This window comes from Euleptes europaea, chromosome 7, assembly GCF_029931775.1.
Source record: "Euleptes europaea isolate rEulEur1 chromosome 7, rEulEur1.hap1, whole genome shotgun sequence".
NCBI lineage: Eukaryota > Metazoa > Chordata > Lepidosauria > Squamata > Sphaerodactylidae > Euleptes > Euleptes europaea.
The window spans coordinates 73763220-73780576 of record NC_079318.1 but is presented as its reverse complement, the minus strand read 5'-3'; the positions used below and the strand labels follow the sequence as shown (position 1 = coordinate 73780576).

The 17357-nt window shown below is 45.7% G+C and overlaps 1 protein-coding gene across 1 annotated transcript; it reads right to left on the bottom strand.

The window, feature by feature from the left end:
- Positions 1 to 3757: 3757 nt before the first annotated feature.
- Positions 3758 to 14326, bottom strand: SOX7 (SRY-box transcription factor 7). The gene is made up of 2 exons (XM_056852721.1): positions 14104 to 14326; positions 3758 to 4823 (listed from the first exon to the last, which is right to left on the bottom strand). The coding sequence occupies exons 1-2, from the start codon at positions 14324 to 14326 to the stop codon at positions 3925 to 3927; spliced, it is 1122 nt and encodes a 373-aa protein (XP_056708699.1). The 3' UTR covers positions 3758 to 3924.
- Between the last annotated feature and the right edge of the window lie 3031 nt (positions 14327 to 17357).

The following is a 17357-nucleotide window of genomic DNA, read 5'->3' as shown; positions in this document are numbered from 1 at the left end:
GGTGAAATGTATGTACAGAGATCCTTTCTGGCAGAAACAGACTGAAATAAAAAAGGTAGCCGTTTTCTTTCTGAATATTAAAGTGTCTGCCTTCAAAGATGCTTTGATACAACGGGAGGATGGATCTTATCAAACCTTGTCGATGGAGTGTCCCCCAAACTTTGTGCCCATAATCAGAAAGTGGGGAGGGGAGCTGTAAAGGGTGGGGGAAGAGAGAAAGATTGCTATTTAGTTCACAGAACCCAGGCCTTGACTGGAACCAAGTGTCAGCTTCAGAACACTTGGAATAATGGAAACATGAAAAGGATATCACTGAACATGAGCCGCGTTCTCTCCTTGCCATGCTGAACCCACCCCTCAGGCAGCCTCTGCGCATCAAAGTGTAGGAACAAGACATCCAGCTCCGAAGACATGCTTTCTTCCTAGTAGACCTAAGCCCCAGCACCTCTTTTGCTAGCCATGAGTCTCTGAATAGCACACTGCTGAACTTTTGCACTGGGACACAGCCTCCTGCCAAGCTGGTGTGGCATTTCGGCTGTGCCATCCACAGCCTTGAGTTTGGCTACACTGGGCGGCAATAGCAGATGATATACCCCACCCAAAGAGCACAATTACTTGCACAGCCTGTTCTAGGGCTCGGCTATAAATCGTTTACACTGGCGTAATCCCACTAAGGCCAGTGGGGTTGCAACAGCGCAAGCAGTCAATGAATCATGTTCTCTAGATCACTGAATAAGATCTTATCTCTCCAGACAGCAAAATCTTTGGAGCAGCTGCTTATACAAAGATCTGCCTGCCTGTGAGATACTGTGAGATAATTTGCAGACTGATCAGGAAGCTGCTATACACATTCTGTGTTTAAGTGTACACATAAAACGTCACCTTAAAACACCTCAAAAATTCAATGTGCGAATGGGTCAGCCATGCGTATCAAACACGTATGCTCTTTAGGAAGCAGCATTTGGCCACAGATCTCTGCGGAGTCTACCATACTGTACATAGGATGTTGCTGCATAATGTATATGATGTGGGGGCATGGCTAAATGGTCGAGCATCTTCTTTACATGTGGAATGTCCCAGGTTCAATCTCTGGCATGGATCTATTTATTCATTTATATCCCCACCTTTCTCCCCAGTGGGGACCCAAAAGGGTTTATATCATTGTTCTTTCCTCTATCCTATCCTCACAAAAACCCTGCGAGGCAGGTGAGGCTGAGAGCGCCATCCCAAAAGCTTCCATATCAGGAAAGGGATTTGAAATTGGGTCTCCCAGATCCTAGACCACTCTAGCACCTCCAGACTCAGGTAGTAAATGATGTGAAAGGCCTCCTGAGATCCCAGAGGGCTGCTGCCAGTCAGTCAATACTGATCTTAGTCCAACTCAGTATAAGGCAGCTTCATTTGTGACAAGACCCAGAAAGAAAACCAAAACCATAGTCCTGCAAGATTACTTTCAGGAAAGCAGGTGGTTAACTTAGCACAGCTCTTCCACAGTGGGTAGACATATCAGGTTCGAGAACTCAGCTCGTGATATAGTAAATGCACACCCATATGTGCACAAATGTATAAAGCTGCCTTATACCAAAGTAGAACACCGGTCAATCTCATGTTATCTTCTCTGACTGGCAGTGTCTCTCCAGAGTCTGAGGCAGTATCTGGTCCCAGAGAGCCTTCAAGCTGGAGACACCAGGGATCAAACGTGTGTCCTTCTGCATGCTAAGCCTGTATCTTTGTACTGAGCTCCAGCCGCTTCCCTAGTATCTTTCTACTGAGCTCCATCCCCTTCCCTAGTTTTCCAAAGCATGATAGCCAGTGCTGGAGGAGGATGCATCAAACATGGAGCATCAATCATGGACTTGCTTCAAGTTAGATCATGGTCTGGTGTACTGAATTAATATTTTGCCAGGGAGCCAGATGAAGGGAGTGGTCAGCTTGACAACGATTCTCAGCTCCTGACAAAGAAAGGATGACAAGCTGGAATTGTTCGCTTTAACTACAGCAGCAGGAGTCTTCAACGACAAGAAGGTTGAATGGTTAGGAGGACCCTTCTGTGTTCGACAGTGGCACTTGCTGGCTAGGAAAGATGTGCACTGCAGGTTTGCCTGTCTAGGAGGCTTTAATTCTAGTGCAAGTAAATTCTTCTTGGGGCAGAGTGCTGGGTGACTGTCAATGGATTGTTTCTGACTAGTTCCGAGCATGTCTAAAATTCAAGTTTAAATACTTGGCAGAAATCCCATGGGTAATGGTGGCATATGGCTATTTTCACAATGAAGAAGAAGAGTTGATTTTTATATCCCGACTTTCTCTTAAGAGAGAATCAGACCAGCTTACAATCACCTTCCCTTCCCTTCCCCTCCCCACAACAGACACCCTGTTAGGTAGGTGGGGCTGAGAGAGCTCCAAGAGAGCTGTGACTAGCCCAAGGTCACCCAGCTGGATTCATGTGTAGGAGTGGGGAAACAAATCCAGTTCACCAGATTAGCCTCTGTCGCTTATGTGGAGGAGGGGGGAATCAAACCCAGTTCTCCGGATCAGAGTCCACCCCTTAATGCCCCAAAGATGTCAGTGACATAGTATCAGGTTCATTACTTCATTTATACCCTGCCTTTCTTCTTAATGGGGAGGTCATTAATTTGTAGGGTCGCCATAGGTCTGAAGTGACTTGGTGGCACTTAACACTCACAAAGGGGCTTACATCATTCTCCTCTCCTCCATTTTATCCTTACAAAACCCAGCGAGGTTCCACAGCAGAGCAGGGATTTGAACCACGGTATCCCGGCCCCTAGTCTGACATCCCAACCACTTCACCACACCACTACACCATAAAATGCAAATTGCATGTTTGTGCTGCCTCAATTTGCCTCAGGGACGTGGACAGAAGAAAGAGGAGGGTAACCCTTCAATCTCTGCTCAGAAAACAAGCACACATTTACTCCAAAGGCTGCAGTGTCTCTTTCATACCCCTTCTAGCTGCTTTTAGTTTGGGAAAGTCTCCTGTGCAGCCAGGAGAAATGAATGGATATTGGACAAGAATTCTGAAAGAAAAAAAAAACCTGGACAAGTATGAGGGGAAAAATTGGAGTCTATTGTGAAGTCCTCCTGCATACGCTCCATTAAAATAAATGGGACTTGCACAATTGCATGCTTATTTTTACGCTTGCCTAGGAGTTGTTCCTGGGCAGTTGAATTCAGGACATCTTCCATTAAGGGGCTACGGTTTAGGAAGGCAAGAGCAGTGGTGGTTATTTACAGTCCCTGGATCACTTTCTGCCTGTAGAGGCAGAACAGGTTCGTTTGCTAATTCTCACTTCACTGACAACTGAATGCTAGTAGTAGAAGCTCAGGTTTCTGACCATGCCCTCCCCTCCTCTATTGTGGCTCTATAACACCCCTTTCAATTGGTGTTCTCTTCTTCTCGTCTAACTGTGGATTCACTGGAGAAAGCTGAGGGTTACTTTCTTACACTCCTTCAAACTAGGGGTTTCAACCTCCAGATGGCACCTGCTATTACAATTGATCTCCAGACTACAGAGATCAGTGGGGAAACTGTGGAAGCCACTTTCTGTTATCCCCATAACTTGGGATTGTTTGGGAAACCAGACCTTCACTGAAGAGAGAGGATTCTTTTCATCTTATCTGATGAGACGCTCTACCCGTCATAAAGATTTGACTCGCTGCTTCTTTAGAGTGGGATAGAAGCACCGTTTTGAAGTCAGATACTTAATATTTAGTGTGTGCTCGGGGGTGTATGTGTGTGATAAATCAGAGTAATTACCTAGTAGATAAAACTCCAAAGCTATTTTCAGTTCAGCCTGGGCAATCCTGAGGTGAAGGGGGTAGAAAATTTGGAGGCACCCGCAGGCCAGTAAAACTGTAAAGTCCTTCCTTGTCTGGTCCATGGGGCACATCCCCTTCTCCTCAGGCCTAGGAAATGCTGTAGTTATTGTAGTAAGTAGCTGTAGCATCTGCTAGGACGGAAATGAGACTGGTCTCCGACGAATGTGAGACGCCCACGGTTGGAGACACCTGGATGTGTCCATTGATGATCAGCCCACCGGGCTCTGGATGGCTGGTAGCATTGAGATACTGGTCAAACTCATTGCGGTCCATCTCCTCCAAGAGCTCTGCTTGGCTCAGTTGGTCCAGGCTGTCGAAGTTCTGTTGTTCAGGGGGAGGCGAGAGCTGGCCCAGGTGAGCATGGAGGTTGGAGGACTGGATGGCAGGATGGAAGGCTGGAGCATAATAACTGGCCGAGGAGGGAGCTGGGCAGCTGGAAGGAGCAGGGAGGATGGAGGGGCCTGCTGAAGAGACTGGCAGGTGGCCTAGAGGGTGATTACACTGCAGAGAGCCGGTGGAATATTCCAGAGAGTAAGGCCCACCCGGCATGTGAGGATGGTGGGGGTCTTCCGGGCAAGGGGAAGAGAAAAAGCTCTGTTCAGGGTCTATCACATCCAAAGGAGACATCTCTGGTGGGGTGGGCAAACCATAGGGATAGGTGTCCATGGGAGTGCAAGCATTGTTGCTATGGGCCTCCCGGTATCTCCCCAGGTTCGGCAGAACTGAACCGGTTGAATATTCAGCCGGAACATCCTCTCCTGCTGCCCTGCTGCACACCCTCTTCTCTGGTATGGGATCCTGATCCCTGGAGAGATTCCCCAGCAGGAAGCCTGGATCCACCCGCTTGCAGATCCGTTTGACCTGTTTCTTCCTTCTGGGCCGATACTTGTAGTTCGGGTAGTCTCGCATGTGTTGCACCCTCAGCCTCTCCGCCTCTTCTACATACGGCCTCTTCTGAGAAGGGGTCAAAGCCTTCCATGACTTGCCTGCAATGACAAGGAGAGTTCCCTTTTACACCACACAGATGGGAGTAACCGGGGCAAACTGCCAACCGGATTAGCTGCCTCTGCTCATGTCCATCTCTTACTATCCTTGCCTCTCCCAGTCCCATTATTTTCATGACCCTTCCCTTCTGTCTTTTTACCCTGTTCAAATTTGAAAAAGAAGAAGAGTTGGTTTTTATATGCTGACTTTCTCTACCACTTAAGGGAGACTCAAACCGGCTTACGATCACCTTCCCTTCCCCTCCCCACAACAGACACCCTGTGAGGTGGGTGGGGCTGAGAGAGTGTGACTGGCCCAAGGTCACCCAGCTGGCTTCATGTAGAAGAGTGGGGAAACAAATCCAGTTTACCAAATTAGCCTCTGCTGCTCATGTGGAGGAGTGGGGAATCAAACCCGGTTCTCCAAATCAGAATCCACCACTCCAAACCACCGCTCTTAATCATGTTGGCTCTCATGGATTGCAATTTTTCTTTGGGATGTGGGACTGTTATTTATTTATCAGTTTCACTTTACTATATAAAGTGCCATGGACAGTGGTGGCATTTTAAGAGTAGGACAATAATGACAGTTCAATATATTGGGTGCAATCTGGCGGGAAGTTTCCTAGCGCCAAATTCACAGAAATGTATGGCGTGTTGTGCAAGAGATTCTACCCACTGGATTGTACCCAGTCAGTTAGGGATTTGTTCCTGTTAAGCTCACAGGGCTGTAGAGAGAAACCAGATGTGCCAACCACTTTTGCCATGATCCACTGCAGGGTGACAAGGACAGTATCAAGTCTTGGATCTAAGAGATGTGTGCTTGGTCGCACTAAGTGGCCATCAACAGGTATTTTTCGCCCTTTCCCTCTGTCTTCCTCAGCCTCAGTGTACCACCTGCGAAGAATAATGGCCCACCCTGCAAAGATGTTGGGAAAAAGAACAAGATAAAGGCTGTGAACTTTGCACATGGACAGTGCTGCACAAAATCTATTAAGCATGGGGTCACATTCAAATAAGAAAATATTTGCTGTGCTCAACGAGACCATTTAGTTCAGCTGTTTCCGGCTGCAGCCAACCAGATGCCTCTGGGGAACTCGGTCACAGGCAAGACATGGGAATGACAGCCAGTCCCTGTTGTCTGTCTTCAGTATTTGGCATTCAGAGCCATGCTGCCTCTGTTCTTGGGGTCCTCTTTAGCTATCGTGACCAGTGGCCAGTGATAGCTCTAACAACTTCCTTGCTGGATCAAAGGTCAATGTAGTCCAAGTTTTGTTTAAGAATGGCCTTGGGAATCTGACGGTGATGGTTATCCTATGTCTGTCCCCAGCATTTACTACTCTGAAGTATTCCTCCTGTATACTTTTAGCTATCATAACCATTCATGAGATCTTCCATGAATTGGTCCATTTTTTAGACGGTGTTAGTTTGTTGTAGCAAAATAAAAAAGAAGTCCGGTGGCACCTTAAAAACTAACAGCATTTATTCCAGCAATAATACAATTTGTTTGTTTGTTTGTTTAATATCCTGTCCCTTCCCAGCCAAAGTCGGGCTCAGGGCAGCTTACATCCCACTCAGTAACAATAATAAAGGTTGTTAGTCTTTAAGGTGCTTCCAGACTTCTGTTTTATTTTCCATTTTCAGACGCCATCTGAGCTAGTGCCACGTCATGTGGCAGTGAATCCCATGGGTTAATTATTCATTGCACAAAGAAGTAATTCCTTTTCCCATCCTCAAACTGCAGCTGATTTGCACTGGGCAACTCCCCAACTTCTAGACTCGTGCTCACTCTCATTTTGATCTGATGTTGTTTTTAGGTGTTACTTTGTGTACTGCTAGCAAAGTGGAAACTGCAATGGAAAGCATTCTTATAAGTAAAATTATAAAATAAAATATAAAAATCAACAAGATGAATAAACAAATTCAAACATTTTATTTATGCTAGTGGGAAAAATGTTTTTCTGTAACCAATTTCTCCATATCATTCATGATTTTATCAATTCCCACCACGTCTCCCCCCACCTGATAATGCCCAGGTCATCTTTTAAGCCCCCAAGTGCTTTAGCCTTTCCTTGTAGTTAACTCTCCTATGATATCTCAGTGAATTCATTTTTAAAATGAACTTCACGCATATATGGTAACCATTCAACCCAGAGAACCCATTTTCATATTTAAATATCATAAATGTGCCCACTGTGCTATCATTTAATCTCTCCTTTTCATAACAAGTATATAATTGTTTCTTTTAAATGAAACGTTGCTCATAGCTTAAGATTTGATGAGAATGCCCTGAATAGGTGGGGTGAGATGAAATTTTCAGGAAAGGGATTTTTCGGCTGTGACACCCTGGCTTGGAATTTCCTTTCCCAAGAAGTTTGCCTGACCCCTCTTGTGGCTTTTTGGTAAGCTGTAAAATCTGTTTTTATTTCACGGCAATAATTATTAGTGTTTTATCGGTACTAGTTTATCATTCTTTTAATCCTTCTCGATTGGAACCTCAATGCCTTTTTAAAAAACCTGCCGTTGTATTTGTTGTACTTAAAACAAATATTGTAGTTTTTTAATATGCTGGTTAATGTGCTGTGTTTCCCCCATCCCCTTCCCCACCTTGGCCGCTATTTATTTCATTGCTTTGTTTAATTTTAGCATTGCCTTTTTATGATTAGGGTGTTTAATTCTTGTAAGTTACGCAGAGACCCACATTTGTGATAGGAAGGTGGTATATACATTTCCTGAACCAATATACCCAGAACTTCAAAAGTAGGTAAAAATTTCAGAGTTAACTTTAGAGCTCATGATATTTGAAATCTAGTTCTCAGGACCTGAGAGATTGTGTGGAATATGAGATGGAAGAAGGAGTAGATAAGCTCTGGAACTTGGTACAATCCGAACACCTAGAAAGGACCTGGATACCTTCGTGAAGAAATCTGTACCCTATCACAATTTGTTGAACACCAAGGCTTATTTTCAATGCATAGAACTTAACAAATAAAAGACGCAGTAGATTGGTGCCATCAGACAATCAAACCGTGCCGTCCTAAGAAGAGCTGTGACTTTCTTAGGCCCACTGACTTCAATGGATTTAAAACGGTGTAACTGTGCTTAGGAATGGGACTACAAATATTGGGGAAATGAAAGGGAAGGAACACACACAGAGACATCATAGTTCAAGGACAGAAGACATGCTGTTCAGTTGGTTAGGCTGCAATCCTATGCGTACTTACTTGGGAATAAGCCCACTGAACAGTAGGACTTACTTCAGAATAAACATGCGTAGGCTTGCACTGCCAGTATGGTGTAATGGTTGGAGTGTTGGACTAAGATCTAGGAGGCCCAGGTTCAAATCCCCACTCTATCAAGGAAGCTTGCTGGGTGACCTTGGGGCAGTCACACACTGCCAGCCTAATCAACCTCACAGGGTTGTTGCGAGGATAAAATGAAGGTGAGGAGAGTGACATAAGCGGCTCAGATTCCCCCATTGGGGAGAAAAATGGGGTAGAAATGAATTAAAAAAAACAATTTTTTAAAATGTGCATTTTAATCAAGGAGGCTGCAAGTGAAAACCTCTTTTGCTCCTGCGATGTTAGTACAATGGTGGATTTAAAATTAAAATACCCGCAGATGGCCATTCCTTCTAACATTGAGTGATTGTTTTAGTTTATTTAAGAGGGAGTTCTCTTTTACTTCCTTAAGATTTGAAGAGGAAAAAATCCAGCATCTCTACGGAGGCTGTAATCACACGGCAATTCATTGAGGTCTGTTCCAATAAAATTATTCTACAGAAGAGGTTTCGTTAGGATCCGAATCTGACATTTCAAATGATGAAAACATCAAACTTCAATTTGGGATGTTTTATTTCTGAGGGACACTCAGAGAAGACTAATGAGCCAAACCATTTTATCATAATCACCGTAAGAAACCTCCTTTCCTTATTTCGCAGCACAGTCAGAACACGGTAGGTGCCTGGCTCTTTATTTCTTTTCATCATGACACATTAACACAGCCAGTCTTCCAGAAAATGCATACTGAATGTGGAAATTAAATCCAAATATGCAAATAATTCTGCCTTGCATCATTTATTACCAGCACAAACTTCCCAGCGTCAAGATTTGTGTATTCATAGTAGAGAGACATTTACTTCAGATGCTAACACTGACCCTTGGGTTTGGAGATCTGGAGTCCAGGTAAGCTGTGAAGTGACCAACCTGGCAGATGACATCAAATGGTTCAGGATGGCAAAATCTCAGAGTCATTCTGCAAGGGATTTCCAGAAGGATTGCTCCAAAAACATTTATCCAAATAGATACCAAAACGGCTAATGAGATTCAGTGGAAGTGCGGGTAAAGCAATATATACTGGGCAAAAAACCTAAACCTTCACCAATAAATGGGTGAGGCTTGAATTGGCCGTGATAAACCAAGGAAGACATCTTAAGAGTTGTGGTAGATGTATGTGTGTTAAGTGCTGTCAAGTTGCTTCCGACTCATGGCGACCCTATGAATCAACGTCCTCCAAAACGTCCTATCTTTAACAGCCTTGCTCAGGTCATGCAAACTGAGGGCTGTGGCTTCCTTGATTGAGTCAATCCATCTCATATTGGGTCTTCCTCTTTTCCTGATGTCTTCTACTTTTCCTACCAATATTGTCTTTTCCAGTGACTCCTGTCTTCTCATAATGTGACCAAAGTATGTTAGCCACAGTTTAGTCATTTTACCTTCTAGGGAGAGTTCATAGCCCAATGAAAATATCAACTCAGCCTGTAATCACATAAAAAATGCAAATTCTGTATGACTGATTCTTAAGGAAAGGGATGGGAAATAAATCAGGCAGTACTGTAATGCCCTTGCACAAATTTTATGGTACAGTCCCATTAAAATTTAGACTACTAAGTACAGTTGGTTGTTAAATCTTTAAAAAAAAGATATTGTAGATATGGCAAAGTTGCAAAAAAGGGAAACCTTCATGATCTGGTAATCTTATAAGGAAAGGTGGAAATGCTTTTTTAATGGTTATATTCCAAACATAATTTTTAGAAACTTCTACCCTTTATCTAAGTTGACTTTCCAAACTTTAGAAAAAAGATGCAAAGGGGATAGAGGCTTATAAAATTATATATGGCACATGAAAAATAGATACAGAGAACACTTTCCTCCTCTCCTGTAATACTACAACCTAGGGGCATCCAATGAAGTTGATGGAAAGTAGATTTGAGGCAGACAAAAGGAATGACTTCTTTGCTCACTGTGTAATCAACTTGTGGAACTTACTGCCACAAGAGTTAATGGTAGCAATGACTTAGATGGCTTTAAAAGGTCACTAGACAGATTCATGGAGGATATATGTAGTGCCTGTTAGCCATGTGAACTAAATTAAACCTCCATGTGTAGAGGCAGAGTACCTTTCACTAGCAGTTGCTTTGGGGGGGCAATACCAGGGGGAAGGCTATTTTCTCTATTTCCTGCTTAAGAGCTTCCCAGAGACATTGGTTTGGCCACTATGGGAAAAAGGGTGCCCGACAGGGTGGACCGTTCACCTGATCTAGAGGGATTTTTCTTATGTTCGGATTTCATATTTAGGATTCATAAGAAAAGATTTAAAAATAAAACATCCAGTGTCAAAAGTGCTCAGTTCTGTACTCTCCATTTCAGAAAGGATATCCCAGAACTGGTAAAAAGCTCAGAAAAAGAGCAACTGAAACGATTAAGGAGTCACAGCCGTTTCCCTACGAGGAAAAGCTAAAGAGTTCAGGGTTTTTTTTTCATTTAGAGAACTGATGATTAAGTGGGAACATGACAGAGGTTAATAAAATTATGAACATTATGGAGAAAATATGCATGTTTATACTGAATTCACAATGTTTTGAAGAAAGAAAGAAAGAAAGAAAGAAAGAAGAAGAAAGAAAGAAAGAAAGAAAGAAAGAAAGAAAGAAAGAAAGAAAGAAAGAAAGAAAGAAAGAAAGAAAGCTTAATGGCAATCCAACTTTTAAAGCATAGAAATGTTTGCAAATTTTCTCCCCTGTGTCCCATGGCTGCAATGCTGTGCATACTTACTTGGAAGTGAACCACATCAAAATCGGTAATAAATTTCAGCTAAATTAGATTAGACCAAGGCAACTTTTAAATGCCGATCCAAACAGATTTGTTATTGCTTTTGGTGGGATGTACTTCAAAGGAAGTAACTTTAGGATAACAGTTTTAGTATTTTCTTCCAAGACCAATTTCTGCTGTATTTTGATTTTTTTATTTTTTGCAATTGTGAATGATTTCAAGAAAGGACTGTGTGTTGTCTAGAGGCTTATAATAATAGTGGCATCAGTAATGGAGTTATTAATGTATTTGGATTTTGAGTCAGCACACTGTTTTAGATTAAGTTTGTCAACCACTTTGGGTCTTGTGTTTCAAGAGAAAAGCAGCATAAAAATATTATAAATTAAATAAATAAACTGAGAGGTCCAGGAGTCTGGAAAGATAAAATAGATCTTGGAAAAATTGGCATAACTCTTCAATGCCATTTTTCCCCTCCATCATTAAAAAAACAAAACAAAAAAACTTCCAGTTCTAGTAAATTCCATTGCAAACCAAGCAATTTTATTTTGAAAGGCAGAGAGAGAAAACAGACAAGATTGCAAATGAGGAAGTTGGTCTCCCCTGCTTCCCGAATTGGAGGTTTTTTAGGACGTTAATGATTTGCTTGGCTTGTAGGCTGATAAGCGCTGAATTTGTTGGCTTTGTCCTGATTTCGTGGATGTGATACTGTCGTTGATTTCTTTCCTGTATTCATGGCTCTTTTACACCTTCTTTTCATTTGTAGTTCTAATGCTTTTATTTTTGCTTCTGGCACTTGTTTGAGAGGAAGCATAGGCAGAACACATTGAAAATAAAGATTTTTAGCGCATGCTGTCTGAATCCCAAGCAGATGACTGGAAATGTCACCAAAATGACATTTCTGCTTCCAACTTTAGATTATTCTAAATTATTTGTCCACCTTACTAGCAGAATCCTTTTTTTTTTAAATGTGGTCAATTCAGCATCCAAACTAAAACATCAATAAATGCTCTAACCTTACTCAGTTAACTTCCTAGGTAGAAGTCAAGCACTGCAGAAATTTCCTCTCCCCCTTTCCCTATTTTCTTATTAACATTATTTTGGATAGAAAACTGGAAATGCATATTGCAGATTTATGAACTTCAAAAGTGTCCCCAAGGCGATCTCGCAGTCCCTTTCCCTTCCCTCTTACCAAATTCTGCCCTGAACATGTTATCAGTGATCTTGACTATTGCTGAGAAAAGATTTCCTGCGTTTGGAACGTGCTAAATTGTCAACCGCCTAATAATAAAAGAGTTTTGTAGCAAGAGACAAAACGTAATGGGCGAAAATGCATGGGAGGTTTTGCCGTGGGTTTGCTGCTCTCTAAATGCTCATTTCCCCCAGCCAAATTCACAGAACTCAAAAATAAGCTCCCATGCAGAGTTCTGAGAATTCAGAAGGGGGAAATGTGCATCTAGAGCAGTGGTTCCCAACCTTTTTTTGACCATGCCCCACCTAAGCATCTCTAAAATCCTGATGCCCCCTCCCCCCGTGACATATAGTTCTTATTATTCAAAAAGTGAACTCCTATTTACGTGGAGGAAATCTAAAAGGCCATTAACCTGGTGTATGTCACAATATATATTTATATACTGTGTATGAGGCCCCTAGAACTATAAGAAATGCAAAAAAAAAATTCTCTGTTAATAACTCATTCTCGAATGGCCCCCCCTTAAAAATCAAATTGCCCCCCTGTGGGGCGTGTGCCCCACCTTGGAAACCACTGTGTTAGACTATTTTGGGAAGGGGGGAATTATATTCTGAACAATGGTGAGAGGGGGGAACGGAGCAAAAAAAGGTTGAGAACCACTGATCTAGAGAGTGGCAAATCCAAGGCAAAACCTCCCATGCGTTTTCGCCCTCTAAATTTGGGCGATTTCCCCCCTCCCCCGTTTTTCTGTAATTGGTTAGTCGTCTTCGTTTGCCCAGTGAGTTCTTTGCAACTGCGAACATTCAACAATAAGTTATCTTTAAGAGAGAGAAAAAAGGCACCAGGGTTTTTACATTTATGTCGCCAGCACATTTTAAAAAACTTCGCGTGTGTGGGGTGGTGGGGGGAATTTATGCTTTCCAGCCGTTCCTGCCACAGATCTTTTCGTCCGCAAGGGCTCCTGTCGTCCCAAAAGGGAAAGAAAAGCCTCCGCTCTGGGGGGGGACCCCAATCTCAAACCCTCGGAGCCAAAACCTTGGGTTTCTCCGGAGCTTCCCCAAGGAAAGGAAACCCCGCATCGCGCCGAGCAGCGCTTGGCTTTCCGAGGGATCCCGCCGCCCCTTCGAAGCCCCGTCGATCTCCGGTGTGGGGGGGTGGATGCCATGCCACCGACCGACCCCATCCCCGGGGTCCAGCCCGAATCCCGCCTCCGTTCCGACGGAGCTCGGCGGACCCGGCCGTCTAGGAGCCGCGTTGGGCGTCCAAGCGTCCCTCTCCCATGGAGAGCGACCGTGGTGGTGGTGGTGGTGGGGGGATTGAGACGCTCTGGGGCGCTGACTTGGGGGCGACGGTGTGTGTGTGTGTGTGTGTGAAGTGCCGTCAAGTCGCTTCCGACTCACGGCGACCCTACGAATGAAAGTCCTCCAAAAAGTCCTGCCTTGGACAGCCTTGCTCAGATCTTGCCAACTGAAGGCTGGGGCTTCCTTGATCGGGTCCGTCCACCTCTTGTTGGGTCTTCCTCTTGTCCTGCTGCCCTCCACTTCTCCTAGCATGACTGTCTTTTCCAGGGACTTCTTGTCGTCTCGTGCCATGACCAAAACACGATAGCCTCAGTTTAGCAATTGGAGCTTCTAAATTGAGGGCCGTGGCTTCCTTGATTGAGTCCGTCCACCTCTTGTTGGGTCTTCCTCTTGTCCTGCTGCCCTCCGCTTTTCCTAGCATGTCTTTTCCAGGGACTCTTGTCGTCTCATGACATGACCAAAAGACGACAGCCGCCCAGTTTAGTCGTTTTAGCCTCTAGGGTCAGTTCAGGCTTGATTTGATCTAGAACCCACTGATTTGGGGTTTTTTTGGGCCGTGCATGAGTAGGACAAGTTGGTTGGGAAGAGCCGACGGGCGAAGCCCCCGGGCTTGCACGCCGCCGGGGCGACCCCCGAGGGAAGCGAAGCGAGAGCTTCGCTCTCGCTTCGCTTCCCTCGGGGGTCGCCCCGGCGGCGTGCAAGCCCGGGGGCTTGCAGTCCCCCCCCACCCCGAGCCCCCTGCTCACCTAGCATCTTGCTGAGCTCGGCGTTGTGGAGGTCGGGGTTCTGGACGGCCAGCCGCTTCCTCTCGTCCTTGGCCCACACCATGAAGGCGTTCATGGGCCGTCGGATGCGGCTCTCCGGGCCCCCCTTCTCGGGCCGGGCCGCCGCCGCCGCGCCGTCGGGCAGCTCCAGAGGCGGCCCGTCCAGCCGCTCCGACCAGCCGTAGCCCCCCAGCAGAGAAGCCATGGCCCGCCGTCCAGGGCTCCCCGCGCCCGCTGCGCGCTCCCTTTATGCGCTCCCTTCGCCCGCGCCTGGGCAGCGCCCGGCTCCGCTCCGCCCCACCGCGGGAGGGGAAGCCGGCCGGGCGGCTCCCGATCGCGGCTCGCCCCCCACCCCCCCGCCCCGAGGAGCCGCAGCCCCCTCCCCCCCGCACCTCCACCCTCCAAACTGAGCGCTGTCTGTAGTGGCTCCATCCTTTCAAATGGAAAGAAAGTCACCGCAGGCCGACCTGGGCAAAGACACAGGAGGTGCCATTTATTCATGGGAGGTTTTGCATTGGATTTGTCCCTCTATAGATGCACATTTTCCCCATCTGAAGTCTCAAAACTCTGCATGGCGGCTTATTGTTGAGTTTTGAGAATATGGATGGGGGGAAAGTGCATCTAAAGAGTGGCAAATCCAATGCAAAACCTTCCATGAATACCCGCAAGCAACCCATCGCATCAAGTATTCCTTTCCTCTCCCTCCCCTCTCTCTCTCAACACCCCTGGCCATAGTTTGAGTCGGGGTTTTCGACAGCTGCGGGACGCAAGACGAGGAAAAACTCTGGAGAAGCTAGAGAGTGATTTCCCTTTGCCATCCTGTGTGACCACAGCTAGCCCACACACTCCAATGGCAGGTCAAGGATTCATAGAATGAGCATCCAGGACCAGAGGCAAGTGAGGCGTTGATTGTCTCTCTTTGGACGACCCAAAAGTCACGCAAGCTTTCAGATCACTCAGAGCCCTTGGTTAGGCGGGTCAGAAAAACTAGGGTAACATTTTCCGCCGCCCCTTCTTGCGGATCCGGGCTCTGTACGACAAGTAGAGGGGCCAGGGTCCGCTCCCGGCGCCCCGAGAATCATCCAGTTGGAAGGGACCACCAGGGTCATCTAGTCCGACCCCCTGCACGATGCAGGGAATTCCAAACAACCTCTGCCCCCCCCGCCCCCAATGACCCCCACTCCATGTCCAGAAGATGGCCGAGATGCCCCCCTCTCATGTGGCACTTTCACACATACTGAATAATGCACTTTCAATCCACCTTCAATCCACTTTAATGATGGTTTGCAAGTGGATTTCGCCCTTTCACACAGTAAAATCCAGCTGCAAAGTGCATTGGCAGTGGACTGAAAGTGCATTATTTGGCTTGTGTGAAAAGTGCCCAAGATCTGCCTAAGGTCACAGAATCAGCATCGCTGACAGATGGCCATCTAGCCTCTGCTTAAAAACCTCCAGGGAAGGAGCACTTACCACCTCCCAAGGAAGGCCGTTCCACTGAGGAACCGCTCTGTTAGAAAAGTGGGAGAAATGGGCCCAAGACCCCGCCCCCCGCCAAAGCTGTCAGGGCAACTCCACGCAGCTAGTCTTCCCAGTGCTACCAAAGGCATCCCAATCAACTCATGGGCATTGATGCAAGGGAGGTTTTGCCTTGGATTTGCCACTCTCTGTGTTCCACAGTAATAGGCATACTCCTCTGATACTGGAGAGAATAGGTATGTGTCATGACTAGTATCCATTTTGACTAGTAGCTATGGATAGCCCTGTCCTCCATGAACATGTCCTCTCTCCCCTTAAAGCCTTCCAAGTTGGCAGCCATCACCAGATCCTGGGGCAGGGAGTTCCACACTTACGATGCGTTGCATGAAGAAATACTTCCTTTTATCAGTTTTGAATGTCTCACCCTCCAGCTTTAGCAGATGACCCTGCATTCTGGTATTATGAGAGAGGGTGAAAAGCTTATCCCTGTCCACTCTCTCCAGACCATGCATAATTTTATAGACCTCTATTCATGTCCGCCCCCCCCCCCAAACCACCAGGGAACTGGGAGAAGGAGCTTTCCCTTCAGAGGATGACCGTTCTAGACAGAGCTAAGTCTCAGCCTCTTTTTTTCCAACAGAACCCCCACCTCTTCTAGCGTTCCCCCCAATAGGAAGAGAACACTGCCTGTTCATGGGAGGCAGTGGGTCAACCCAAGCACCCCACTCTTGTGCTTTTCATTCATTCCTCCCCATTTATATCCCACAGTTCTTCAAAGGAACTCTGGGTGGTGGATATGGATGGGGTTAGCCTGTTTTCCTTACAACAACCCTATGAGGTAGGTTAGGCTGAAGGACAGTGACCAGCCCAAAGCCACTGGGAAGTTTCAAGAGCGGCTAGACCCCTCCCCCCCACATCTCCACACTCCAAATTGAGCACTGTAACCACAAGTCTGTAGTGGCTCCATCCCTTAAAATGGAAAGAAAGTCACTGCAGACCGACCTGGGCAAAGACATAGGATATGCATTTACCCACAAGAAACACATTGCGCAAATTATTCCTTTCCTCTTCCTCCCCTCTCTCTCAACACCCCTGGCCATAGTTTGAGTCAGAGGTTTTGACAGCTGCAGGATGCAAGAAGAGGAAAAACTCTTGAGAAGCTAGAGAGTGATTTTCCTTTGCCGTCCTGGGTAACCTCAGCTAGCCCACACACTCCAATGGCAGGTCAAGGATTCATAGAATAAGCATCCAGGACCAGAGACAAGTGAGGCATTAATTGTCTCTCTTTGGACGATCAAAAAATCATGCAAGCTTTCAGATCACTCAGAGCCCTTGGTTAGGCGGGTCAGAAAAACTAGGGTAACATTTTCCATCTTCTGCTTTGGGTACCTCTTCCATCTGAGGCTAGATGAGTGTCAACCTGAGAAAGGGACTTCTTGGTCATGGCACCAAAACTTTGTAACTCTTTTCCCAGGGAAATTAATGTGTCTCCCTCTATTGCAGTCTTCTGCCAGCAGGTGAAGATTTTTGGTTTTGTTTGTTGTTCCCTCACTAACTCTTATTAGCCCTCCTCTCTGAACACATTTATAGTTTCTAGTATTTATAAATACATTATATTATTTATTTCATTGCATTTCTACCCTGCCGCCCTCCCCAACCAAAGGCTGGGCTGACAAAAATATAGCCCTATTGAGCAACAGGTTATATCTCACAGGTATTCAGCCCATTATCAGCCTCATTGCCTGATCTCATCAGAATTT